The following is a 27,374-nucleotide window of genomic DNA, read 5'->3' as shown; positions in this document are numbered from 1 at the left end:
CCACTTGCCCATCACACCTAATATGAGGAGAGACTTCCAGTGGGGCATGTTCATGACATCATTTCTGGGAGCTGCAGAAACAACAGGAATCACTTCAGCTTGACTTCTCTCTTTCACTAGCTTTACTCCTTTTTTCCATTTGTATTTCTTATCAATGGGTTAAAAGTAAATAAATAGACATTAACTCAGAAGAGATAAACATGGGTAGCTGAGAAAAATGTAAATATTTCCTCTCGGGAATACAAGAAAATTGAGTCAAAACTTGCGCTGGGATCACACACACCTGCAGCAGCTGCTTCAGCATATTGTAGCAGTAGGTAAATACCTTCAGAGATATAGGTACAGGAATATAATGATACACAAAGACATTCTGCCTCTGACATAAATGTTGTCAGACCAAATCCAGGAGAATATATTGACCAGAAATCTACTGTAAGAAATAACAATGGAAAATTTTCAGGCTAGGAGAAAGAAATGTCGCACAGAAACAGGAACTTACAGAAATAATGAAGAACACTTTAAAAGGCAAATACATGGGGCTTCCCTGGCCTCACAGTGGTTAAGAATCTACCTGCCAATGCAGGGGACATAGGTTCGAACCCTAGTCCGGGAAGATCCCACATGCCGCGGAGCAACTAAGCCCGTGCGCCACAACTACTGAGCCTGCGCTCTAGAGCCCGCGAGCCACAACTACTGAAGCCCGTGCACCTAGAGGCTGTGCTCCGCAACAAGAGAAGCCACCGCAGTGAGAAGCCCACGCACCACAACGAAGGGTAGCCCCCGCTTGCCACAACTAGAGAAAGCCAGCGCGCAGCAATGAAGACTCAATGCAGCTAAAAATAGAAAAAATAAATAAATTTATTAAAAAAAAGGCAAATACATGGGTAAATATGAAGAGTATTGACAGTTTAATACCACAACAATGATGAGGACAGTGATGGTGATAATGATGACACTGTATGTGATTATAACATGTAGAGGTAAAATATATAATAATAATAATCATAATATTAGCACAAAAGACGGGGGGAGCACATAAGTTAACTTTTACTGCATAATAAACCACCCCAAAGCTTAGTGGCTTAAGAAAACAAACATTACTATCTCTTATAATTCTGTAGATTGTCTGAGCAGTTCTTCCAATCTTGGCTGGCTCAGTGAAGCTGAATGAGCAGATGACTTCTCATACACACACGTCTGGAACTTCAGCTGAGATGCTGGCAAGACTGTGATAACTGGGGCTTCATCCCTTGTGGTGTCTCATCACCTAAATGCTAAGCAAGGTTTGTTCACAGTAGGGCAGAATGGTTCCCAGAAACAAGAGAAGGCAAGCTCCAATGTACACATGGTTTTCACATCTGTTCTTCGTGTTTCCTAATGCCCCATTGGCTAAAGCAAGTCACATGCCTACACCCAGATTCAGAGGTTAAGATATGGAATCTTCACCTCCTGATGAGTACCTGCATGATCACAATGCAAGGTGTGATAGCGTGTTTACAGCTTACCACAGCATCAATTCATCCAATTCCCCAAAAGGTACTGTTAAGAGTGTGAAAACCAAGCCACAAAGTGAGAGAATAGATACACTTCCATTTATTGACTGAGATAGTAGTGTACCGAGGGGGTTCACTTTTTGATACTTTATGTGTATACATAAAACAAAGTACTGGTATCGAGAATATAAATAACTCTCATCCACACATGTTTAAAAGGTGGACACACCACCAGATAAGTAGGCAAAAAAAATGTATTGTCGCTTTGCTAAATAAGATATACAAATGGTCAATAACCATATAAACATAAACGGCGCTCAACCTCAAAAGTTATCAGAGAAATGCATATTAAAATACTCTTTAAAAAATGGCAAATATTTTTTAAGTAAATAAGATTTTTTTTTTAAAAAAACTGTGAACTAAGTAGAATTCTCAAATTGCTACACCACTTCAGAAAATAGTTGGGCACTGTTTGATAAAATTCAATAAATACTAGCCTTGCTATCCAGTAATTGAATTCACAGGTGTACAGCCAAGAGAAAGATTCACACACATACACAATATTATATATATACTTATATAATTGCATACATATGCATATATTTAAATGAAAAGACATACTTAATATTCATAATATTTATAATGAACATAAGTGATCATAGCAGCACTATTCATAATGGCCCCAAATAACAATCAACAGTAGACTCTCTCTCTCATATATATGTATAAAACTATATATATATTTATATGTATAAAACTAAAACATGAAATGTTATACAGAAATTAAAATGAACAAACTACTGCTACAAACTACATCATGGATGAAATTATACTAATGTCATTTGAAAAAAGAAAAACACAAAATAACTTGCATTGTAAAATTCCTTTTATATTCAAAAACAGGCAAAACTAGTCTATGGTGTTAGAATTCAAGATAATGGCTATCTGTGAGTGTGAGTCTTAGAGGGAGCACAAAAGGGACTTCAGGGGTGCTAATAAAATTTACTGACCAAGATGGTATATCATCTTGCATTTACTTTTTGATAATTTATTGAGCTGTATTCTTAAGATCTGTGTACCTTCTATATTTGTGATATAATACGGTAAAAAGTAGTATATATATACACATATATACCAAAATGTATATATATGTATATATTTACATGTATGAGGTGTATATATATTTATATATAAATGTATATTTCACCTGGTAACTTAAATTATTTGAATAAAACTAAAGTATCCTCCCTGACAATGCCTATTCACTAACTTTTCATTTCCAATCTATCACCAAATCTTAATACTTCTCAAATCTCTCTAAATTCAGTATATTTTCCTCCATTTCCATTTTATAAGCAAATCAAAGTTACTATTATCTCTTCCAGACCTATGGTAATAGTTGTTCTCCCCAAAGTCAAACTGGCTACTCATTTTTTCCCAAATAGTATCCAGAAGTTTCACTATAAAATGAAATCTAGTAACACTCTATGGCCCCAAACCTTTAGATCAATCACATCTGATAAAAACAAAGAATTCTAATCATGTTCCACAGGCCTTACATTGTCTTCTCTCAAAGGGCATCATACCACCCTTCAGAGATTCCCTGTACTTCAGCCACACTGGTTTTCTTTCAAGCCCTCCAGCAAGTCAAACTCCTGCCACAGGCCTTTTTCACACTGTGTTTCCTCTGACTGAAGATACTTTTCATTCCTGTTCATTTTCAGAGTTTAGCACAAAAGTCACTTCTCAAGAGAAGCCTCAGCTTACCAACTCCCACTCTAACTCCCGGCTGTTGTTAGGTTTCTTTGACACATGCTCTGCAACGACCACTGTCCTTTCAGTTGGAACTCTTACCTCAGCTTATTAATTCATTAAATTGTGGTCAAGAAAAAGATCTACCTCTCTCATTAGAATGTAAGCTCTGTAAAACTTGGATTTGTTTTTAACTCCCTGTTTTATCACCAGAACCTAAAAGAGTTCCTGTCACCTATTAGATAACTCAAGGGATATTTACTGAATGGGTAAGTGGATGACATGCTGGCCCCTCACCAGTGACACCACAGTGCAGCTGTATCATCTGCCTTGGTTGCCCTAGGTCTATGGCCAAGTTATATTTCTTCATGAAAAGCCAACTTCTAGCCTTGATTTTTAAAACACCATGTCTCAAGATGTCCTTTTCCAATTATTTGGTGGGGTTGGGGGGGTGGGGGGGTTTCGGTGGAGGGAACAGCATTCTGTTTTTTTTTTTTTTATTTAAGTATAATTTACAATGTTGTGTTAGTTTCAAGCATACAACAAAGTGATTCTGTTTTATTTTTTTTTTCAGATTCTTTTTCCATTATAGTTTATTACAAGATATTGAGTATAGTTCCCTCTGCTCTATGGCACGTGAGGAGAGGTTGTGAGAAGAACCTTATACAGCAGTCTGTGTGCACACATGCCTGGTTATGCAGAAAGAACCTTCAACAAAGGATGGAAGATGAACCCTACAGGAAACAAAACAAAAACTGGTTTCCTACCAGAATAGTTAAGGGTGGCATGGAGCACAAATAAATTTGCTACGTACAAAGTAGAACTAAGAATACTCCAGGATGGAATTCTTAAATAAAATAGGAACCTAACTGACTTCTTATATGGAGTACAGAGCTACCAGCTACCAGTCATTCATAACTTTCCAACCAGATTCTCTTAGTGAAATCTTGTCCCATACTGGATCATTTTTACCTAGTCAGGATAATAAAATTCTAGGATCATTACAACAGCAAAAGGAGGAAAGACTGCGGTAGTGGAAATTTGGTGCTATCCTGGACAGAGAGGAATGAATTCTTCAGTTTAGAGAAAAAACAAAAGACATTCCTAAATATCTTCAGCCTATGTTCACCAACACTTCTAGATTCCTGGCTCACCCTCAGAAAAATCACAAAGCTTTGGGTTACTTGGGGCAATTATGTGTAGTTACTGCCACCTTGAGGCCATCTCTAAAACCTACATCTTCTAACTTCGCTGAGCAGAGGAAAATACAATGCAAGACGCAATCAGTCCCTTCTGTAAAGTGCCTTAGAAACTAGATAACAATTTATATCAGTGTAGCATCATGTGCTTATATCATCATTTACATTCATCATTTACATAATTTACATTTATCTCCTCAGTGCATATTCTCTACCTGGGCTTTCTAAGCCCGGAATAGTGCAGATGAAAACCAGAATAAATCACAGTTGTCAACTCACATGTCTCCTTATGGAATGATTTCAAAAGGAAGAATGGTTGAGAAGGCTTGTTAAAATCTAAGTTTTACATCAAAATATATTCAAGGTAAGTAACTTGGAAACTTCTATCCCAAAGAAAATAATCCAACTTTCTATTGTACCATTATACCAGCTAACCTAGATTCTAAGAAAGAAGTAAAACATGGTATAGTACAGGGAAATTTAAAGTAATTCAGTTTGTGTAAACTTGTAAGCTGATACCAAATCAATCATGGAGTTCATCTGAATGCATTTCTGCTATTAGTTATTTTAAACCGTATTTTCACTGGTGAATACAATAATAATTGACACCACGGTTGTATTTTTATTCTGGATATATCAATACATTTTGAAACTACAAAATTACACAATCCCTAAATAACTGTCATAACACTAAGAAGCAATAACGTGTCATATTTCAAACCCCTGGAGGAGTTATATCCCTGTTCCCAAAGTCATCCTGTTCTCTACTTTGTTAATTGGTGATCCCAAGACTAGAGTCCCAGAGTGAAGTGCTTACATCAGTGTTTGGCTTTATAAGCCTGAGAAGCAGTCTATTTGTCATGGCTGGGGAACAAGACTGGCCAAGTCGGTAAGCATTTCCTCCAATAACTTTCTACCACTTGCGTGTCAATAATTCCTTTTTTTTTTTTTTCCTTCTGACACTCATGAGGTGAGGCTTAACCAATTTAAGAATACAGGAACATTTATTTAGGTGCTTAAGAGCTTCTTTCCTTGGGCCAAAATTCTTAAGCCCCAATACGAAACTAAAAGGAAAGAAAATTCTGAATCCAAACACCACTACTCCAGTACTTTTAAATTATTTCCCTCATCTCAGTAAGTCAATATATATCAAGTAAAAAAAAAAAATACTATGAAATTTGTGTTCTAATTCATTTTGCCCCCTTTGCTGAGTAAATCTTAGTAAATTATATATTTTAGTAACGGGACAGTCTCAAAATTAGACATTAGGGTGGAGAGTTCAATGTTTTCAACAGTAAAGCATCTCATCACCAATTTTAGTGTAAAGTAATATCTGAGAAAATCTTGAGAGTAAAAAGAGGAAATCCTGAAATAAAGCAGAGTAAAGGAATTCTTGTTTTAGCAAGTATCATCAGAGAAACCCTCCTGGAGGATGGTCTGTCTCAGACGAAATGATCAAATAGGGGATGAAAATAGCAGAAAAGGCAGAGAGGTTGGAAAGTATGCCTTGTCCACTATTGTAAGGGTCAGAGAACAATAGCTATGATGAACCAGGAACTGCATGCATTCATATACTTTCCCTGTGCCGTGCTATGCAGATGAGATTAATGGCACCAGTTCTAGGTGTGTACAGTAGGACAGAACTGAGCTACATCACCCCTGATGTTTTCATAGAGGTTCAGTCTCCTTTCCTGCTCCAGCACTGAGTCTCATCTTTATTCTACTTAAAATGGGGAGATCATCACAGAGCCACTGATGCCTTTTCTGCCACCAGAATTATCCAAGGTTTACGGTATTAGTTTGGGAAAAAGAAAAAGTAAAAGTAAATAAATTTGAGATTCAGATTGCAGAATGGGAGAGAAGAAAGACTATATGGGAGAAGCATTCGCATTGGAAAGAAAAGAATTCCACCTTATAATTTAACTAAATTTCCACTTGGTGCAAGTGTTCCAACTTCCCTCTCATGCCTAACCTTTCTAACCCTAGCCCTCCTCAGATACACCTTTCGCCCTAAATTTTGCACATAATTGCTTGTCACTGCATTTTGGTTTTTGCTTTCTGAATTCTTAATCTATCTTATTTCCTAACCACCATAATGTTCTACTCCTGATTTTCAATTAAAATTTATTTTCCAGAAATATCCACTTGCTCTCTCCTGGCAGTTCATTCATTTCACCATGTTCTGGACCCTGGCTAGACAGTTTCCACACTTTATCTCCTAACCAGCCTATAAGCACAGGTGATATTAAGAAATATTTAGCAAACTGCATGGCACAAGGATTGACCAACTAGAACAAGTGTCCACTGTAAATGGCCAGTATAGTCATACAAGACAATGATCACTTCACTGACCTTATCTTCCACAGTTTTCTCCTTCATTCCACTCCAGTCACACTGGCCTCCTCAGAGTTCCTCAAGCTTCCAGGAACACTCATATTTCAAAGACATTTGTAACTGTTGGGTTTTTGTCTGCCTAAAAGACCTTTTTCTAGGTGTATTTGGTTTGTACTTATCACTTTCTATTCTATATGTTTTAGTCATTTTATTCATGTCTCTACCCACTAGAATGTACACTCCATAATGGTAAAGATCTTTTTCTATTTTGTTTCCTGTTTTATTTCCAGCATATGGAAGGGTGACTGGCACAGAGCCTGGGCTCAGTGATTATTTTTGTATAAATTAATTTACTAATTTAATCTACAGAACAGTGCCCTGATATAGATAATTTTATTATCTCCATCTTACAAAAAGGGAAATTGCAAATCAGAGAGACTGTATAATTTGTCCAAGAATACACAGACAGTCAGTGGCAGAGCCTGGATTAATCTCCATCTATTTGATTACAAAAGTCATGCTCTTTCTACTGTGCCATGCTGCCTTTAAGGAAAAAATGGTTCATGGTTGGTGTCCGGTCCAACGCAGATGTATGTGTGGATTTTGTGCCCTCTTAAGTTCCCTTCTGGCCAAAGAATTGTATTCCCCATGATGGATCTAAATCGCTCTCAACATGGCTTATATTTTTATGTTTGGATCTTGAGTTTCCAGGATATATACTAGGGCCTTAAGGAATTGCAAAATGGAAACAACAGTGTGGAAGAGGAGGGATTGGAGTTTAGGGAGGTTGATCCACAGGCACTCACCAACAATTAAAGGTAAAAGAGAGAGAGAAAAAGTCAATTATCTCAAGTTTCTAGTTTGGAAAATTGGGTGGTAAGCAAAAATAAGAAAGGAGGAATTCATTTACCATAGATGGAAAGGTATGCATGGGAGAAGTTTTGATATGTCTTTAGGACTTTAGAATTTTAAGGCCGAGATATCTGAGTATCCAACTGGTTCATGGCCCAACTCATGTGCTTTCCCATGTAATGTGCTCCTCAGTTTGATTACCTGTCCTATATCCCTGGTTATGAATTTTCCTGTTTTCCGCATCATGTCGTTAGCTCTGATTTAGCTTCATAACAACTTGGCTGAAATAAAGTGGCTTAAAATTCTGAGCAATGCAGACTGAAGTAGAGGGGAGAGCAAGGTGAGAAGAGTGGAGATGAAGCTGGGGTGCTGACTCAGTAGGAGGGCTTATTCTGCTGGAGGCATCAGCATTCCATGGAACTACATCCAAAGAGACAAGGCAAAACAGAGATTGGCTCAGGATATATCAGTAACTGGAACAATCCAATGTGGCAGGAAGGGTCTGTAATTTAAACCAGCGGTCCCCAACCTTTTTGGCACCAGGGACCAGTTTCATGGAAGACAATTTTTCCACGCGCGCGGGTGGGAGATAGTTTCAGGATGATTCAAGCACATTACATTTATTATTCCGAGGCTGATCTGACGGGAGGCGGAACTCAGGCAGTCATGAGAGCGATGGGGAGTGGCTGTAAATACAGATGAAGCTTCACTTGCTTACCTGCTGCTCACTTCCTGCTGTGCAGCTGGGTTCCTAACAGGCCAGGGACGGCGACGGGTCCCTAGCCCAGGGGTTGGGGACCCCTGATTTAAACCTTATGGGAGCCCCATAAAATAATATGAAACTCAAAGAAGTCCAGGCAACTGAGGCTTATATACCATCCTGAGCTAAGCAGAAGGGGGTAGGGGTCTGGGGCTTCAAAAGGGAGGAAGAAAATTCACAGGAAGATAAGAAGAACAGATGTTTGGTAAATAGATGTTTGCCCTACCATGCAGATAAGTCTTTCTGATGTAAAAAGCTACCTTTGGTAATAGCTCTCTTTCTGGTAGAGGCCCCCTATCTAAATTCTTTTAGGTAGGTTTAGGGAGATGTAAAAAGGTTTTCCTGAGTCTGCTGGTTCTTAATTGCCTTTAGCTCAAAATCCACATGTCAAAGTGCCATATTTGGGGGTGACATTGTGCTCCTCCTCATTCCTAACTCTTATTTAGACTCCTCAGTAGGTCTTGCATCATTTTCTCATGTGTCTCTTGGATTTGTTGCTTTAAGCGATTGCCCTCCAACTCTGGGATTTCTTTCCCCTGCCTATTCTGACTACTGGCCCTACCAATTATTGGTGCACACGGCCACCCTAGCCTCCTAAGGGAAGGGAGCTTGGGACTGGAAAGATGGATGTAAGAGGCAATAGGATCTAAGAAAAACATAACTATCTTCTCTACTTGAAGTTGCTAACATCTACTAGCTGTATACGTGCCAGATTCAACCTGTAATTTTTCCCTTATATCTCTTTCTGGAGGCTGTTGCTGGCACTTCTGATGTCTGATTGATGTGGCATTCCTTAATCAGATTACTAAAAGTTAGGTGTTGATTTTATTTTTGCAGAAAGCAGAACAGAAGTATCATATATTATATGACCTAAATGACAACACATGAAGGATGGAAGTATTGGTGTTTGGTAAAGAGAACAAAATCCAGTGTAAAGAAGGGGATAAACTTCAACTTACATTCTTCAAGCTGTCAAAAGCTGGAGAAAAACTACAGCTGAAACCTGAAGTTCATAGTTTCATTAAGGTGAGAACTTCACGGAGGAAAGTCAACTCTCCAAAAGGATAATGTTTTGTGTTTGCTTTCGGCAAACTGGACAGGTGCTATTGAAGAGGATATGGTGTGGAAGACCCTGATATTTAGTACACTTACAGCTCACAGAACTTAGGAGCTTCCTTTTAGGAAATCCACATCCCAGACACACAGTTAAGAGGACATGGACTTCATAAGGCAGAGACACATGCTGTGGTACCCACACAACCCTACAAACTGTTGAACACTTAGTGTTCAACACTAAGTCTAATGCAGGAGGATTGCCCAAATTTGGACAAATTATTCTGAGAGATGTATATAAAAGTAGACACAGACCAGGTATAACTTGAGGACACATTTCTCAAAGTCAATTCCTTGCACCTAACATAGTCCAGGGAAATTGAGTCAGGATAAACCCCTACTGCTGACTTTTCATCTCTCCCTCATACCAGTACATCTTGCTGCCACTACTTGGTCCTCTTCCCCATTTCTTAGCATTGTTTGCACTGGCTGCTGTCTCCCTTTTTAAGAGTGGGGTGGAGACTTGAGACACTGGCATACGTGCCCTTGTTAAGTAGGAATGTATATCTCAAGCCAGATTTAACTTCAGGAGAGTGATTCAAGAGTGAACAATGTACTGGGAGGAAGGGAAGAAGATAATTTTATGAGAAGAAAAGAAAGATGCACTTTAGGAGGACAGTGGAAGCATTGAAGGGGTAATTGATCAACTTCATCTCAGACTATATATATTTTTTTTCCATCCAGGTTATTAAGGTCAAAAATTGAAATGAAATGGATCAATTCAGATCAACTGGTCTAAACAGCATTTAATTGAAGAATACCTAATACAGACAGCCTCTTCAATCAGATTGTGAGTTACCGGAGAGCAGCAGTACACAGGTTCCTTCCCAAACCCAGGTTAGTCAGAATGGGATAATTCCTGGATAAACAATTCCAAAATCTCAACATCTTATCACAATAGAAATGTATTTCTCATTCATTGCAGCCCACAGCCAGGACAGGGCTCTGCTCTATGTAAATATTCAGGGATATTATGTTGTTCAATATCTGTTGAATGAATAAAATGATTAATGGAAAATATGCACTATACGTAGTTACACAAGTTAATATAGATGAGTAAAAATAACCAAATTCACAGGAAATCAAATATCAAAGATTTATAGCATGAAAAGATTGTCAACCTCACTGATAATCTGAAAAATGGAGTTAATATAAAATTTACTTTTTTCTTATGTTTAAGTGTACTAGAAGACCACTGAGGTTCCAAAAGAGGGGTTGGCAAAATTTTTCTGTAAAGCACCAAATAGTATATATTTTAAACTATGCGGGCCCTAGAGTCTCTGTTACGAATGCTTAACCTTGCACTGGCTACAAAAGGAGCCATAGACAATCCATAGATGAATGAGAAGGTTTGTGTTCCAATAAAACTGTATGGTGGACATTGAAATTTGAATTTGATATAATTTTCATGTGTCACATTCTTCTTTTGATTTTTTCCCCAAGCATTAAAAAAATCTACATAAGAAAATTTTGTGATAATTTAAACTTCACCAAAATGAACATGTCTTTTCAAAAGTTACCTTTAAATCATGAAAAGGCAAGCCATAGATTGAGACATAATATTTGCTAGTCACATAGCCACTAAAGACCCTGTACCCAGAATTTATAAAGGATTCTCAAAACTCAGTATTATGCAAACAAACAGCTGAATTTTTAAGATGGGCAAAAAAAAAAAAAAATACATAGGTGGCAAATAAGGACATAAAAAGATGCTCAACCTAATTTATCTTTAGGGAAATGCAACTTAAAACTACAGTGAGATACCACTATGCACCAATTAGAATGACTAAAATTTAAAAAGATTGACCATACCAGGGGCTGATGAAGATGAGGAGGAATTAGAACCGTCATACAATGGTGGCAGGAATGTTAAGTGGTACACTACTTGGCAAAAAAGTTGGATAGTTTCCTTGTTTTTTAAAATTAACATGCACCTACAATGCTAAACTCTGAGGTGGATGCAGAGCAACTGATATTCTCACACATTGCTCAGGGGAATGAAAAATGCTACAGCCACCTTAGAAAACAGTTTGGCAATTTCTTATATATTTGAAATACATTTACCATATGAACCAACAGTCTCACCCCGAGATTTTTATTCATTGAAATGATAACACAGGTTCACACAAAAATCTGCATGGGAATATTTGCAGCAGTTTTATTTGTAAATATGTAAAAGTGTCAGCAATCCAATTGTTCCTCACTTGGGAAATGGATAAACAAACTTTGGTGGGTCCACACATTGAATTCTATGCAGCAATAAACAGGAATAAACTGATACACACAACTAGGTGGATGAATCCTAAACATACTATACTAAGTGAAAGAAGTCAGACTCAAAATGCTACGTACATTTTAACTTCCATTTTAGGAAACTCTGGAAAAGGGAAAAGTTTAAGTTAAGAAACTGTATCAGTGGTTGCCAGGAGCTTGGATTGGAGGAAGCGTTGACAATAAAGTGGCATGAAGGAAATTCTTGTTATGATGGAACTGTTCTAATCATTAGGAACATGATCTTACCTTCTGTTCCTTATTTTTCTTACTAGGAGAGTAAAAAGAAGAACACTATCAACCCTCTAGAGCTAATATAAGATTAAATGACAAAATAATTGCAAAACACCAGATACCAAATACGTGATCAAGAAATACACTGTAAGGAAACTATATTCAATATCCTGTAATAAACCATAATGGAAAAGAATACAAAAAAGAATACATTCATATGTATAGCTGAATCAGTTTGCTGTACAGCAGAAATTAACACACATTATAAATCAACTCTACTTCAATAAAATACATGTAAAAAAATACATTGTAAATTTCAGTGTTAGCTATCTACTTTCCGCCATTGTACTCCAAACTAAATTAATTATTCGTCAGTGTTTGCCTAATGCAAGTCTTTGCCTGGAGCAACTTCCTCATAGGATCCACACATGTGAGAACCAGGCAGTATAGCTGGAGAGCTACTTACTTGTTAGTACTTGAATAAGTAAGTGGAACCAGTTATTTCACGTCAGACAGGGCTAGAATTACTTCCAACATACACTAGTGACTTCATGCAAATCATCAGAAGCTGCCTTATTTGGTACACAAATTACCCAATTATGGCCCCTCCAGGAGATCAATTCTGAAAAGATATCATTGTTTTGGACTAAAGCAACTCCACCCTAGGATAGGGGTTGGCACTTGAAGCACAGACTGGATTTCAGCTGCTCTGCCTTCTTCTTGGGTTTCTTTGAGCAGGGCACAGCTTGTTCAACCTGTTCATTCTTGACCAGAGTTATAGTCTGTAAAGATCACAACCAAAGTATAAATCCAAATATTGCTTGGGTCTTAAGTGTCCCTATCTGATTTGCAGCCCACAGACTATTTGCTTTCAAGCAATGAACTAGACTCCTACGGAGGCATGTCTTTAGGAAAAGTCATGTTTATTATGTTTTCCAAATTATAAAAGTTATAGATGCAAAATTAGGCATTGAGATGGTACAGAAAAGTATTAAAAAAATGAAAAACACCCCATTCCTAAGAATTAATGGCTACTATATATATTGTGGTATTTCAACCATATGTATACATATATACTTTTTTTTTCTGTACTTAGATCTTAGCTCCATAAACATCAATATTAATGATATCCAGGTTTTTAGAAGAACAGCTCTAATGAGGTTTCCATATATGATTCAGGATTGAATGGTTCTTCCTTGCTTTTCCTGGCCTTGGTGACCTTGAAGAAGAAAGAGATAAGATAAACAATGTGATGACCCTGATTATACATTTCTCCCTTCACTCACACTGTGTCACATTGCTATGGGCTGCATCCCTTTTTCTCTTCCCGTCTGAGGGGCTCTTCTCCCACTCTCACCTATATTCTTTAGTGAATTCTTGTCTTTTGAGTCACCACCCCCAATTCTTGGTTGGGACCCTGAAATGAGATATGCACTCACACCCAGCGTGAGTGCATGTGGACAGGCAGGAGTTGTTGGAGAACAAGAGAGATCACAGATACATTAGAAATACATCTATACGTGGAACTGCTCCTACAGAACACCCACTGAATGCTGGCAGAAGATGTCAGACCTCCCAAAAGGCAAGAAACTCCCCACGTACTTGGGTAGGGAAAAAGAAAAAAGAAATAACAGACAAAAGAATAGGGACGGGACCTGCACCAGTGGGAGGGAGCTGTGAAGCAGGAAAGGTTTCCACACACTAGGAAGCCCCTTTGCGGGTGGAGACTGCAGGTGGCAGAGGGGGGAAGCTTTGGAGCCACGGAGGAGAGCACAGCCACAGCGGTGCAGAGGGCAAAGCGGAGAGATTCCTGCACAGAAGCTCGGCGCCGAGCAGCACTCACCAGCCCAAGAGGCTTCTCTGCTCACCCACCAGGGTGGGCGGGGGCTGGGAGCTGAGGCTCGGGCTTCGGTCGGATTGCAGGGAGAGGACTGGGGTTGGCTGCTTGAACACAGCCTGAAGGGGTTAGCGCAACACAGCTAGCCGGGAGGGAGCCCAAGAAAAAGTCTGCAGCCGCCGAAGAGGCAAGAGACTTTTTCTTGCCTCTTTGTTTCGCGGTGCGCGAGGAGAGGGGATTCAGAGCGCCGCCTAAACGAGCTCCAGAGACGGGCGCGAGCAGCAGCTATCAGCACGGATCCGAGAGATGGGCATGAGACGCTAAGGCTGCTGCTGCCCCCACCAAGAAGACTGTGTGCGAGCACAGGTCACTATCCACACCACCCCTCCCAGGAGCCTGTGCAGCCCACCACGGCCAGGCTCCCGTGATCCGGAGACAACTTCCCCGGGAGAACGCACGGCGCACCTCAGGCTGCTGCAACGTCATGCCGGCCTCTGTCCCCGGAGGCTCGCCCCGCATCCGTACCCTTCCCTCCCCCCATGCCTGAGTGAGCCAGAGCCCCCAAAGCAGCTGCTCCTTTAACCCCGTCCTGTGTGAGCGAAGAACAGATGCCCTCAGGCGACCTACACGCAGAGGCGGGTCCAAATCCAAAGCTGAACCCCGGGAGCTGTGCGAACAAAGAAGAGACAGGGAAATTTCTCCCAGCAGCCTCAGAAGCAGTGGATTAAAGCTCCACAAACAACTTGATGTATCTGCATCTGTTGAATAACTGAATAGACAACGAATCATCCCAAATTCAGGAGGAGGACTTTGGGAGCAGGATATATTAATTTTTCCCCTTTTCCTTTTTTTGTGAGTGTATATGTGTATGTTTCTGGGTGAGATTTTGTCTGTATAGCTTTGCTTTCACCATTTGTCCTAGGGATCGGTCTGTCCATTTTTTTTTTTTTTTACTTAAAGAATTTTTTTTCTTAATAATTTTTTCCTTATTTTCTATTTTTAAAAATTAAAAAAATTTTTTCTTAATAAGTTTTTTCATATTATTTATATTAAAAAATTAAAAATAAATTTTCTTAATAATTTTTTCTTATTTTTTATTATAAAAAATTAATAAATTTATTTTTAAAAATTAAAAAAAAATTTTCTTAATAAATTTTTTCTTAATAATTTTTTTCTTATTTTTTATTATAATAGCTTTATTTTATTTTATTTTATTTTATTTTATCCTCTTTCTTTCTTTCTTTCTATTTTTTCTCCCTTTTATTCTGAGCCATGTGGATGAAAGGCTCTTGGTGCTCCAGCCAGGCATCAGGGCTGTGCTTCTGAGGTGGGAGAGCCAACTTCAGGACACTGGTCCACAAGAGAGCTCCCAGCTCCATGTAATACCAAACGGCAAAAATCTCTCAGAGATCTCCATCTCAACATCAAGACCCAGCTTCACTCAATGACCAGCAAGCTACAGTGCTGGACACCATATGCCAAACAACTAGCAAGACAGGAACACAGCCCCATCCATTAGCAGAGAGGCTGCCTAAAATCATAATAAGGCCACAGACACCCCAAAACACACCACCAGACGTGGACCTGCCCACCAGAAAGACAAGATCCAGTCTCATCCACCAGAACACAGGTATTAGTCCCCTCCACCAGGAAGCCTACACAACCCACTGAACCAACCTTAGCCACTGGGGACAGATACCAAAAACAATGGGAACTACGAACCTGCAGCCTGTGAAAAGGAGACTCCAAACACAGTAAGACAAGCAAAATGAGAAGACAGAAAAACACACAGCAGATGAAGGAGCAGGGTCAAAACACAACAGACCTAACAAATGAAGAGGAAATAGGCAGTCTACCTGAAAAAGAATTCAGAATAATGATAGTAAAGATGATCCAAAATCTTGGAAATAGAATGAAGAAAATATAAGAAACGTTTAACAAGGACCTAGAAGAACTAAAGAGGAACCAAGAAACAGTGAAAAACACAATAAATGAAATTAAAAGAACTCTAGACGGGATCAATAGCAGAATAACTGAGGCAGAAGAACAGATAAGTGACCTGGAAGATAAAATAGTGGAAATAACTACTGTAGAGCAGAATAAAGAAAAAAGAATGAAAAGAATTGAGGACAGTCTCAGAGACCTCTGGGACAATATTAAACACACCAACATTCGAATTATAGGGGTCCCAGAAGAAGAAGAGAAAAAGAAAGGGACTGAGAAAATATTTGAAGAGATTTTAGTTGAAAACTTCCCTAATATGGGAAAGGAAATAGTTAATCAAGTCCTGGAAGCACAGAGAGACTCCATACAGGATAAATCCAAGGAGAAACACACCAAGACACATATTAATCAAACTATCAAAAATTAAATATAAAGAAAACATATTAAAGCAGCAAGGGAAAAACAACAAATAACACACAAGGGAATCCCCATAAGGTTAACAGCTGATCTTGCAGCAGAAACTCTGCAAGCCAGAAGGGAGTGGCAGGATATACTTAAAGTGATGAAGGAGAAAAACCTACAACCAAGATTACACTACCCAGCAAGGATCTCATTCAGATGTGATGGAGAAATTAAAACCTTTACAGACAAGCAAAAGCTGAGAGAGTTCAGCACCACCAAACCAGCTTTACAACAAATGCTAAAGGAACTTCTCTAGGCAAGAAACACAAGAGAAGGAAAACACCTACAATAACAAACCCAAAACATTTAAGAAAATGGGAATAGGAACATACATATCAATAATTACCTTAAATGTAAATGGATTAAATGCTCCCACCAAAAGACACAGACTGGCTGAATGGATACAAAAACAAGACCCATATATATGCTGTCTGCAAGAGACCCTCTTCAGACCTAGAGACACATACAGACTGAAAGTGAGGGGATGGAAAAAGATATTCCATTCAAATGGAAATCAAAAGAAAGCTGGAGTAGCAATTCTCATATCAGACAAAATAGACTTTAAAATAAAGACTATTACAAGAGACAAAGAAGGACACTATATAATGATCAAGGGATTGATCCAAGAGGAAGGTATAACAATTGTAAATATTTATGCACCCAACATAGGAGCACCTCAATACATAAGGCAAATACTAACAGCCATAAAAGGGGAAATCGACAGCAACACAATCATAGTAGGGGACTTTAACACCCCACTCTCACCAATGGACAGATCATCCAAAATGAAAATAAATAAGGAAACACAAGCTTTAAATGATACATTAAACAAGATGGACTTAATTGATATTTATAGGACATTCCACCCAAAAACAACAGAATACACATTTTTCTCAAGTGCTCATGGAACATTCTCCAGGATAGATCATATCTTGGGTCACAAATCAAGCCTTGGTAAATTTAAGAACATTGAAATCGTATCAAGTATCTTTTCCGACCACAACGCTATGAGACTAGATATCAATTACAGGAAAAGATCTGTAAAAAATACAAACACATGGAGGCTACACAATACACTACTTAATAACGAAGTGATCACTGAAGAAATCAAAGGGGAAATCAAAAAATACCGAGAAACAAATGACAATGGAGACACAACGACCCAAAACCTATGGGATGCAGCAAAAGCAGTTCTAAGAGGGAAGTTTATAGCAATACAAGCCTACCTCAAGAAACAGGAAACATCTCGAATAAACAACCAAACTTTGCACCTAAAGCAATTAGAGAAAGAAGAACAAAAAAACACCAAAGCTAGCAGAAGGAAAGAAATCATAAAGATCAGATCAGAAATAAATGAAAAAGAAATGTAGGAGACAATAGCAAATATCAATAAAACTAAAAGCTGGTTCTTTGAGAAGATAAACAAAATTGATAAACTATTATCCAGACTCATCAAGAGAAAAAGGGAGAAGACTCAAATCAATAGAATTAGAAATGAAAAAGGAGAAGTAACCACTGACACTGCAGAAATACAAACGATCATGAGAGATTACTACAAGCAACTCTATGCCAATAAAATGGACAACCTGGAAGAAATGGACAGATTCTTAGAAATGCACAACCTGCTGAGACTGAACCAGGAAGAAATAGAAAATATGAACAGACCAATCACAAGCACTGAAATTGAAACTGTGATTAAAAATCTTCCAACAAACAAAAGCCCAGGGCCAAATGGCTTCACAGGAGAATTCTATAAAACATTCAGAGGAGAGCTAACACCTATCCTTCTCAAACTCTTCCAAAATATTGCAGAGGGAGGAATACTCCCCAAATCATTCTACGAGGCCACAATCACCCTGATACCAAAACCAGACAAAGATGTCACAAAGAAAGAAAACTACAGGCCAATATCACTGATGAACATAGATGCAAAAATCCTCAACAAAATACTAGCAAACAGAATCCAACAGCACATTAAAAGGATCATACACCATGAATAAATGGGGTTTATTCCAGGAATGCAAGGATTCTTCAATCCTAATCAATCAACGTGATACATCATATTAACTAATTGATGCTAATCAATCAACGTGATACATCATATTAACAAATTGAAGGAGAAAAACCATATGATCATCTCAATAGATGCAGAGAAAGCTTTCCACAAAATTCAACACCCATTTATGATAAAAGCCCTGCAGAAAGTAGGCATAGAGGGAACTTTCCTCAACATGATAAAGGCCATATATGACAAACCCACAGCCAACATCATCCTCAATGGTGAAAAACTGAAACCATTTCCACTAAGATCAGGAACAAGACAAGGTTGCCCACTCTCACCACTATTATTCAAAATAGTTTTGGAAGTGTTATCCACAGCAATCAGAGAAGAAAAAGAAATAAAACGAATCCAAATTGGAAAAGAAAAAGTAAAGCTGTCACTCTTTGCAGATGACATGATACTATACATAGAGAATCCTAAAGATGCTACCAGAAAACTACTAGAGCTAATCAATGAATTTGGTAAGGTAGCAGGATACAAAATTAATGCACAGAAATCTCTTGCATTCCTATACACTAATGATGAAAAATCTGAAAGTGAAATTAAGAAAACACTCCCGTTTACCATTGCATTGCAACAAAAAGAATAAAATATCTAGGAATAAACCTACCTAAGGAGACAAAAGACCTGTATGCAGAAAATTATAAGACACTGATGAAAGAAATTAAAGATGATACAAATAGATGGAGAGATATACCATGTTCTTGGATTGGAAGAATCAACATTGTGAAAATGACTCTACTACCCAAAGCAATCTACAGATTCAATGCAATCCCTATTAAACTACCACTGGCATTTTTCACAGACTAGAACAAAAAATTTCACAATTTATATGGAAACACAAAAGACCCCTAATAACCAAAGCAATCTTGTGAATGAAAAATGGAGCTGGAGGAATCAGGCTCCCTGACTTCAGACTATATTACAAAGCTACAGTAATCAAGACAGTTTGGTACTGGCACAAAAACAGAAACATAGATCAATGGAACAGGATAGAAAGCCCAGAGATAAACCAACGCACATATGGTCACCTTATCTTTGATAAAGGAGGCAAGCATATACAGTGGAGAAAAGACAGCCTCTTCAAGAACTGGTGCTGGGAAAACTGGACAGGTACATGTAAAAGCATGAAATTAGAACACTCCCTGACACCATACACAAAAATAAGCTCAAAATGGATTAAAGACCTAAGTGTAAGGCCAGTAACTATCAAACTCTTAGAGGAAAACATAGGCAGAACACTCTATGACATAAATCACAGCAAGATCCTTTTTGACCCAGCTCCTAGAGAACTGGAAATAAAAACACAAATAAACAAATGAGACCTAATGAAACTTAAAAGCTTTTGCACAGCAAAGGAAACCATAAATAAGACCAAAAGACAACCCTCAGAATGGGAGAAAATATTTGCAAATGAAGCAACTGACAAAGGATTAATCTCCAAGATTTACAAGCAGCTCATGCAGCTCAATAACAAAAAAACAAACAACCCAATCCAAAAATGGGCAGAAGACCTAAATAGACATTTCTCCAAAGAAGATATACAGATTGCCAACAGACACATGAAAGAATGCTCAACATCATTAATCATTAGAGAAATGCAAATCAAAACTACAATGAGGGCTTCCCTGGTGGCGCAGTGGTTGAGAGTCTGCCTGCCGATGCAGGGGACACGGGTTCGAGCCCTGGTCTGGGAGGATCCCACATGCTGCGGAGCAACTGGGCCCGTGAGCCACAACTACTGAGCCTGCGCGTCTGGAGCCTGTGCTCTGCAACGAGAGGCCGCGACAGTGAGAGGCCCGCGCACTGCGATGAAGAGTGGCCCCCGCTCGCCGCAACTGGAGAAAGCCCTCACACAGAAATGAAGACCCAACACAGCCAAAAATAAATAAATAAATTAAAAAAAAAAAAAAAAAACTACAATGAGATATCATCTCACACCGGCCAGAATGGCCATTATCAAAAAATCTAGAAACAATAAATGCTGGAGAGGGTGTGGAGAAAAGGGAACCCTCTTGCACTTTTGGTGGGAATGTAAGTTGATACAGCCACTATGGAGAACAGTATGGAGGTTCCTTAGAAAACTAAAAATAGAACTACCATATGACCCAGCAATCCCACTACTGGGCATATACCCTGAGAAAACCATAATTCAAAAAGAGTCATGTACCAAAATGTTCATTGCAGCTCTATTTACAATAGCCAGGACATGGAAGCAACCTAAGTGTCCATCATCAGATGAATGGATAAAGAAGATGTGGCACATATATACAATGGAATATTACTCAGCCATAAAAAGAAATGAAATGGAGGTATTTGTCATGAAGTGGATGGAGTTAGAGTCTGTCATACAGAGTGAAGTAAGTCAGAAAGAGAAAAACGAATACTGTATGCTAACACATATATATGGAATCTAAGGGAAAGAAAAAAAAAAAAAAGGTCATGAAGAACCTAGTGGCAAGATGGGAATAAAGACACAGACCTACTAGAGAATGCACTTGAGGATATGGGGAGGGGGAGGGGTAAGATGTGACAGGGTGAGGGAGTGGCATGTACATATATACACTACCACATGTAAAATAGATAGCTAGTGGGAAGCAGCCTCATAGCACAGGGAGATCAGCTCGGTGCTTTGTGACCACCTAGAGGGGTGGGATAGGGAGGGTGGGAGGGAGGGAGATGCAAGAGATATGGGACCATATGTATATGTATAACTGATTCACTTTGTTATAAAGGAGAAACTAACACACCATTGTAAAGCAATTATACTCCAATAAAGATGTTTAAAAAAATAAAAAATAAAAAAAAATAAATAAATAAAAACGAACTGGTAAACAAAAAAAAAAAAAAGAGAGAGACATGTACCACAATGTTCATTGCAGTACTATTTACAATAGCCAGTACACGGAACCAACCTAAGTGTCCATCGACAAATGAATGGATAAAGAAGATTTGGTACATATATACACTGGAATACTACTCAGCCATAAAAAGAATGAAATAATGCCATTTGCAGCAACATGGACGGACCTTGAGATTATCATACTAAGTGAAGTAGTCAGAGAAAGACAACTATCATATATTATTATTGATATGTGGAATCTAAAAAGATGATAAAAATGAACTTATTTACAAAACAGAAATAGATTGATAGACATAGAAAACAAACTTATGGTTACCAAAGAGGATAGCAGTGGGAGAAGCGGAAGTAAATTAGGAGTTTGGGATTAACATATGCACATTATTATCTATAAAATAGGTAAACGAGGACCTACTGTATAGCACAGAGAACTATACTCAATATCTTGTAATAACCTATAATGGAAAAGAATCTGAAAATGATTATATATATGTGTGTGTGTGTGTGTGTAACTGATTCCCTTTCTTGTACACTTGAAACTAAGAAAACATTGTAAATTAACTATACTTCAATACAGAAAATTAAATTTAAAAATATCCTTAAAAAAAAGAATAATGAAAAGGAACTTTACACCCACTAAATGGCAAAAATTAGTTCTCGTTCCACCTGCTGGACTCTCCGTAGTAACAGCAGTCAAGTTTTCTTAAAGACTTCTACTTTGGAACAATGATCACCCCCCAGAAGATCTCACCTTGATGAAACTGTGAATTATGGATCTCAGCTGCCTCTTATCCCCACTTAATGCCAATTCAAAGCAGATGAGTTTAAGTTTATCGCCTTTCTCACAGTTGATTCTGGTCAGTCGTTGTCCATAAACCAGCACTTCCATCACTCCTGTATCATCTTGTATTTCATAATATATGCATTCATTAGATACCAATTTCTGCAAAAGAAAATTAGCATCCATCTTCTGAGAACTGGATCAGGAATTTCCACAACTTTGAAAAATATAGGGCGTTAGTGGAAACTGTTGTCTCAGACCAGTTAATATGAGCTGGAGGTCCAGAATTACAGGTACCAAATAGTGTAAGATATCTTGTTCAGTTTATCCTCCCATTTAAATTCTCTTTCTATCTTTCCTTCCTTTAAGTCTTTGTGTGCTGGGTTCTTCTAGAAAACTGGATTACTTTCCTAATTTTTCCTGCTCCCATCTCAGAATAGCTGAGATTTCTTAAGAAACTTGTATATAGTGTGGTCTGATAAGCTGCACAGGTTTCTTTGGATCTCCCTGAGAACAAAGGCCATTCATGTCTTATTATGAGTCTCAAAAAGATGGTTGCAAGTTCTCCTTAAGCAGATTATTATTTCAATATGTAATTCTTTCCTCTATCTTCTCTATTTATTCATTCTTCCCTAATCTGCCCAATCTTGAATCTAGATCATCTACTTCCATTGTTCTAATTTCTATATCACTTACTTTACTCATTAATTCTACAAATGCACATGCGTGCACAGTCACTTAAACAGAGTGTATGGAAAACAACAGGGGGATAGGTAAAGAGCCACCCTAGAAGACATATATAATGGAATATGAAACAATACTTCACATAACGGTTAGGTCAGCTAACCTTAGTATTTCTATGATGTGTTGGGACTGAAATACCTACCCTAATTCTAAGAATTCAGCAAACTTCTGCATTTTATTGCCTATATTAATATATTGTGGAATGAAACGACTTGATTTTTCTAGTGTTTTCAACATCCATATTTCTCTTATTAGTTAATGCCAAGGTTTTTTGCTCAACAATTTTTTGATGAATGAATGTGAAGAAGTGAGAGCACTTTAGAGGTCAGATGATCAGAATCTTAGCTAACTGTGGATAAGAGCTGACTCTAGGGCAAAGTAGTCTATTGATTTCTGACTCTGGTTGTCACAGTTGAAATCCAAGCTTGGAAGGGCAATTCTTTATTCACAATTAAGTTAAGCTGTCACTGAAACAGGTGAGGCAGAACTCAAAGAAACAGAACCAGAAGGAGAGCTCTCTCTCTTTCCCCCCAACCTCTCTCTCTATATCTATATATATAAACATATATAGATGGATATAGATTTGTATGTATCTATATATAGAGAGATATAACCTCTGCCCTTTACTGGCTCAGGGTGGCTATGAATGGATTAGCACAGCTGTTAAAATGCCATGATTTCTGAAGGACTTGCATGCTGTTACCTTGGGAAGAAGAATGTTAAGAGATTGTCTATCTTATATTCTGAAGTGGGAAGACGGCACCCAGCTATCCCTGGTCAGGGGGTCTTTGAGTTCCTGTGTTTATGAAGTTAACCAAATTCATTTGGCAGCTAAGATTTTTACGTTCTGGGGTTGCAGAAGAAATATTGCAAAACAATGGTGTGGGCTTACCTTATGCACCAGAAACACCCCATTCACAAATGTTCCTAGAGCTTGCGAGTAAAGATGACTGATTTTAGGAGTTGCATTTGCCTTTTGAATCAGGCTTCTAGGGATCTCCATCTTTCGGTCAGGGTTAACATCAGACACAGATGAGGCATTGAACACCTCCAGGAACCCATTGCGGCCAAAATAATCTGATATGGCAATGATTTTCTTTGGGATGAACTTCTCCTTCAGGTCAACATGATAAACCTTCACTTGGAAGAACTGGCTCTCAGTAGCCACTGTGGCATGAAACATCTTCCTCTCGCCTTCTCTGACATCATATGTAAATGGTTCCGTTGCTTTCAGCACCATCACTTCTTTGGGCCCCCTCTGGAAGCCCTCCTCTCTGGAAGCTTCTTTAGGTACAGCCTTCCATCTTGGTTTCTACATAGAAGTATACACCAAAAACAGGCACAATTAAGAAAAGGATTCACTCTCTAATGAGAATCATCTATGGCTAAATGTTACCCTCAACAAAGAACATAATTAGGTGGAGTTGGGGAAAAAAAAAAAAAAAAAAAACCTAGACAAAGATCACTGACATGGTATATATAATCTAATGGAATGTATGGAGACGATTTAAACAGTGATTTTTCTTCTTTTTCATTGTTTTATGAGTGTGGTAGGAAGAATACTTTTCTTTAAAAGGTATTAACTCAAGGGAAGAACTATTTCTCCCAGGAAGAGCTATGTAGAGTACAGAGGCAGTGGGCAATAGCAGTGCTGTTGTGTAGTGATTTCTAGTAGAGATGAGGATGAAAAACTCATCTTAAATTATCCCATCAACTCATTTCAGTGCGCAAGATAAGATACAAATTTGGATGAAAATAAATTGCCCTTGATAGCACTGAGAGTAGGGAATGGCTCCAGTCAGAATCCATTGATCTCATCCCAGTAGATGTGGCAATTTAAAGACCCAAATTAGAAAGTCCCTTTTCAGGAAAGCAGTGTTATGTTGAAAAAGGGTTAGTAGACAGTCACTGGAAAAATCCCATGAACTTCCTGAATTTGGAAATGTCCTGGATAAAGGATGTTTTGAAGAGTAGCAGAATCAGCCACCCCAAAATATGTTTCTTTGGCACAGGATTATCTTAAGCTGATTATTTTGAAAAACAACACACATAGAACCAGAAAGAAAGTTGCCCTTTTGTAAGGGAAATGTGTATTTATAAATTAAATCTCCATTTCTAAGGGTGTCTGCCCTTGTGTACTAGGAAGAGAAGGACTCTAAATCTCAAGAGAATACTATCACCAGAGGAGAAACTGACTTATATTTGCATAACAAACATCACCCTTGTTTTTCCTGCTTTTCCTGGTAACCTCCACATAACTGGCCTCCCCACACTTTTCTTTCTTCTGTCTTCACTAAAGATGGTATTTAAGCTGGTGGCTTAGTCCACCTCAGGGAGTTACTCATTCTTCCTGGGTCTCTTCTATGTATAGATGAGGTATACCTGTTAATAAACTTCTGCTAGTTTTTTCTTGACAATCTTTGCTTTAATACAGGGGTCTCAGCCAAGAACTCAGAAGGGTAGAGGGGAAATTACTTTTCCTCCTCTACACACCCCTGTTAGAATAATGGCAGGACCCTTAGGAGAAGAATGCCAAAGGAGAAGTCAGGTGTCAGGGGACTTTTCTATGGCCCCCTGTCTACCCAGTGCCTGAACCATTTCTGAGTTTCAGGAGAGCAGTTTGAATGGGAGGGGAGGCTACTGATCTGTAAGAAGAAGTGTGAAGGCAAGGGGGGGGGGCCATGGGAGTTCTAGGGACCAGTTCATGGAGACAGGCCAGCTGCCTCCACAGACCAGCAGTGCTCCATGTGGTCTGACTTGTACTGTTATACAGGCCACAGTCTGGGGGTCATGGGGCTTAACTCTGATTTCTCATCACTGTGGCCAATTCTCCCTACATCCGAATGCTCATTCCCAGGCCAAGTTAATCAGTAACAACAAATCTCATACTGGTAACAACAGCAGCACCTTGACAAGAAGTGCACAGGACTTAAGGAAGAAATTATGTATCTATACTCAAGGTCATGAAAGAAGACCTGATGGACACATGTTCTTATTATGTTCATTGTGTGTATAGGGAATACTGGAAATAGCCTAAAGTCAAATAGTGAAGGATTATTTTTACATTTATAAAAATTTTAAAATGCAGTTATTCTCTTATATTAAAATAATAATTTAAATCTATACTTCTTGAATTAAGTAGCACTTCAAGATATAGCAGGTGAAAGAAAAAACCTGAATTATAGAAAAATATGTGTAATGTGATCAACCTGGGACAAATTGATATTCTTTGTATATACATAACAAAAGGTAAAATCAGAAAGACTGCCAAAATATGGCATTTGATAGAAGGGAGATTTCAGATAGTTAAAATTAATTATTTTTGTCTATGTATCTGCATTCCCTAAATTTCTTAGATGATATTACTTCCATAATTAAAAAAAAGAGAAAGAATTGGTGATAGTGCTTTGTTTGTTTCTGTATTTCTCCACCTTATTGCACCCTAAGCTCTCTCACTCATGGTGTATTGAGAGAAACACAGAAATAAAATTAAACAAACAAATTACTAGTTATACCCATGACTGAAGAGGAATGATTTATGTGCACACTAGGTCATAGAATATCCTAATGCAAAGGGCAGCATAATAAGAGTCCGAATTTGAATGTAAGTAGGATCTCAAAATACACACTCAATAACAACACGTGTGATCTAATTAATAAAGAATTGTATGTCGTAGGGGATTGGTGAGAAGTTCCTTTATGGTTCTAGAGAACGCTGTCATTATGTTGTAGGGAGGGAAAATACTGAAAACAGGAATCTGGTACCTTGGTTGAGGAACTGCTGGATGAGGTTGGTGGCAGCATCTGAGGAGTCTGAAGGCAGGCCTCATTTGGGATTATGCTGGGGTTTGCACATTGTGGAAGCTGACTCTGTTCCAGGCATAGTTCCCTTTTCTTGGATGTAAGTGTTTTATTGGTTGTGTCTTCTATTTTTTGAATCCAAAAATATGTATTTTCTTCTTCCTGGTTAATGGTTTTCAATATCAGATGAACCATAACATTTCTCTCTTACCCTCTATCTCTCTCTGTCTCTATCTGTCTGTCTCTCTCTCACACACACACACCACAGGATCTTCACTCTGCCAATTTGCTCTGGAATAATAGTACATCTTCAGATACCCTCAGCACCTCCCCAGCTTGGAGTCCAACCAGGATTGCACACTTCTCTCTGCAAATGTTAAAAACTCAGGTGATCAAAATTTCATCGGTCTGTTTTGGAATTCTGGCTCTACCTCTGCTGCAAACTGGCCTGTATCAACTTCACCAAGACAACACTTGGAGTAATTTATTAGTAGAAAACTCTACCAGGTTATAATGGAAGCACATCTCTGAACAATGTTGGCTGTACTTATGGACATTTTATTAACTAAGTCTTCATTACCTTATATATTTACCAAATAAGCAAATCGGTTTCTATCATCTACTCCTCAAATCCAGTAAACCCAGGTCTGCATCCATTTGAATGCTTTGTTTATCAGTATACCAGAGACATTGTCTCAAATTCATAATTCCAGAGGCAGGATTCTGCTATCTACCTAGTCTCTATCAAGCAACCAAATCTTTTGTAGTTCTCAGCAATAAACAGACCCATTCGCAATTTCACCCAGGGCATTCTCAGTACATGGATTTTTATAATTGTTTAAGCCAGGGCAGGAAGTGTCTGTAAAATCATTTAT

At 38.3% G+C, this 27,374-nt stretch overlaps 1 protein-coding gene and 1 pseudogene across 5 annotated transcripts in view; one reads left to right on the top strand and one right to left on the bottom strand.

Moving 5' to 3' along the window:
- LOC309643660 (olfactory receptor 10J1-like) overlaps positions 1-27,374 on the top strand; it is a 460,112-nt pseudogene that overhangs the window by 134,192 nt on the left and 298,546 nt on the right. The gene's annotated exons all lie outside the window — the stretch shown is intronic.
- The window catches only part of LOC309642046 (interferon-activable protein 203-like), a 59,611-nt gene that overhangs the window by 6,387 nt on the left and 25,850 nt on the right, over positions 1-27,374 (bottom strand). For 2 of the 4 annotated variants that reach the window (XM_082422947.1, XM_082422946.1), the window contains 4 exons: positions 26,464-26,661; positions 23,591-24,010; positions 21,925-22,116; positions 12,913-13,227 (listed from right to left, as the gene is read on the bottom strand). In XM_082422947.1, coding sequence (XP_082279073.1) covers positions 13,147-13,227; positions 21,925-22,116; positions 23,591-24,010; positions 26,464-26,661 — 891 coding nt within the window. In that variant the 3' untranslated portion in view covers positions 12,913-13,146. Of the gene's footprint in view, positions 1-12,912; positions 13,228-21,924; positions 22,117-23,590; positions 24,011-26,463; positions 26,662-27,374 lie in introns of those variants that run through there. The other 2 variants (XM_082422948.1, XM_082422949.1) reach the window with 2 other exon arrangements.

This window comes from Balaenoptera physalus (assembly GCF_965194825.1).
Source record: "Balaenoptera physalus genome assembly, chromosome: 1".
Lineage (NCBI taxonomy): Eukaryota > Metazoa > Chordata > Mammalia > Artiodactyla > Balaenopteridae > Balaenoptera > Balaenoptera physalus.
The sequence above is the reverse complement of the archived record's forward strand: the minus strand, read 5'-3'. Positions and strand labels throughout refer to the sequence as shown.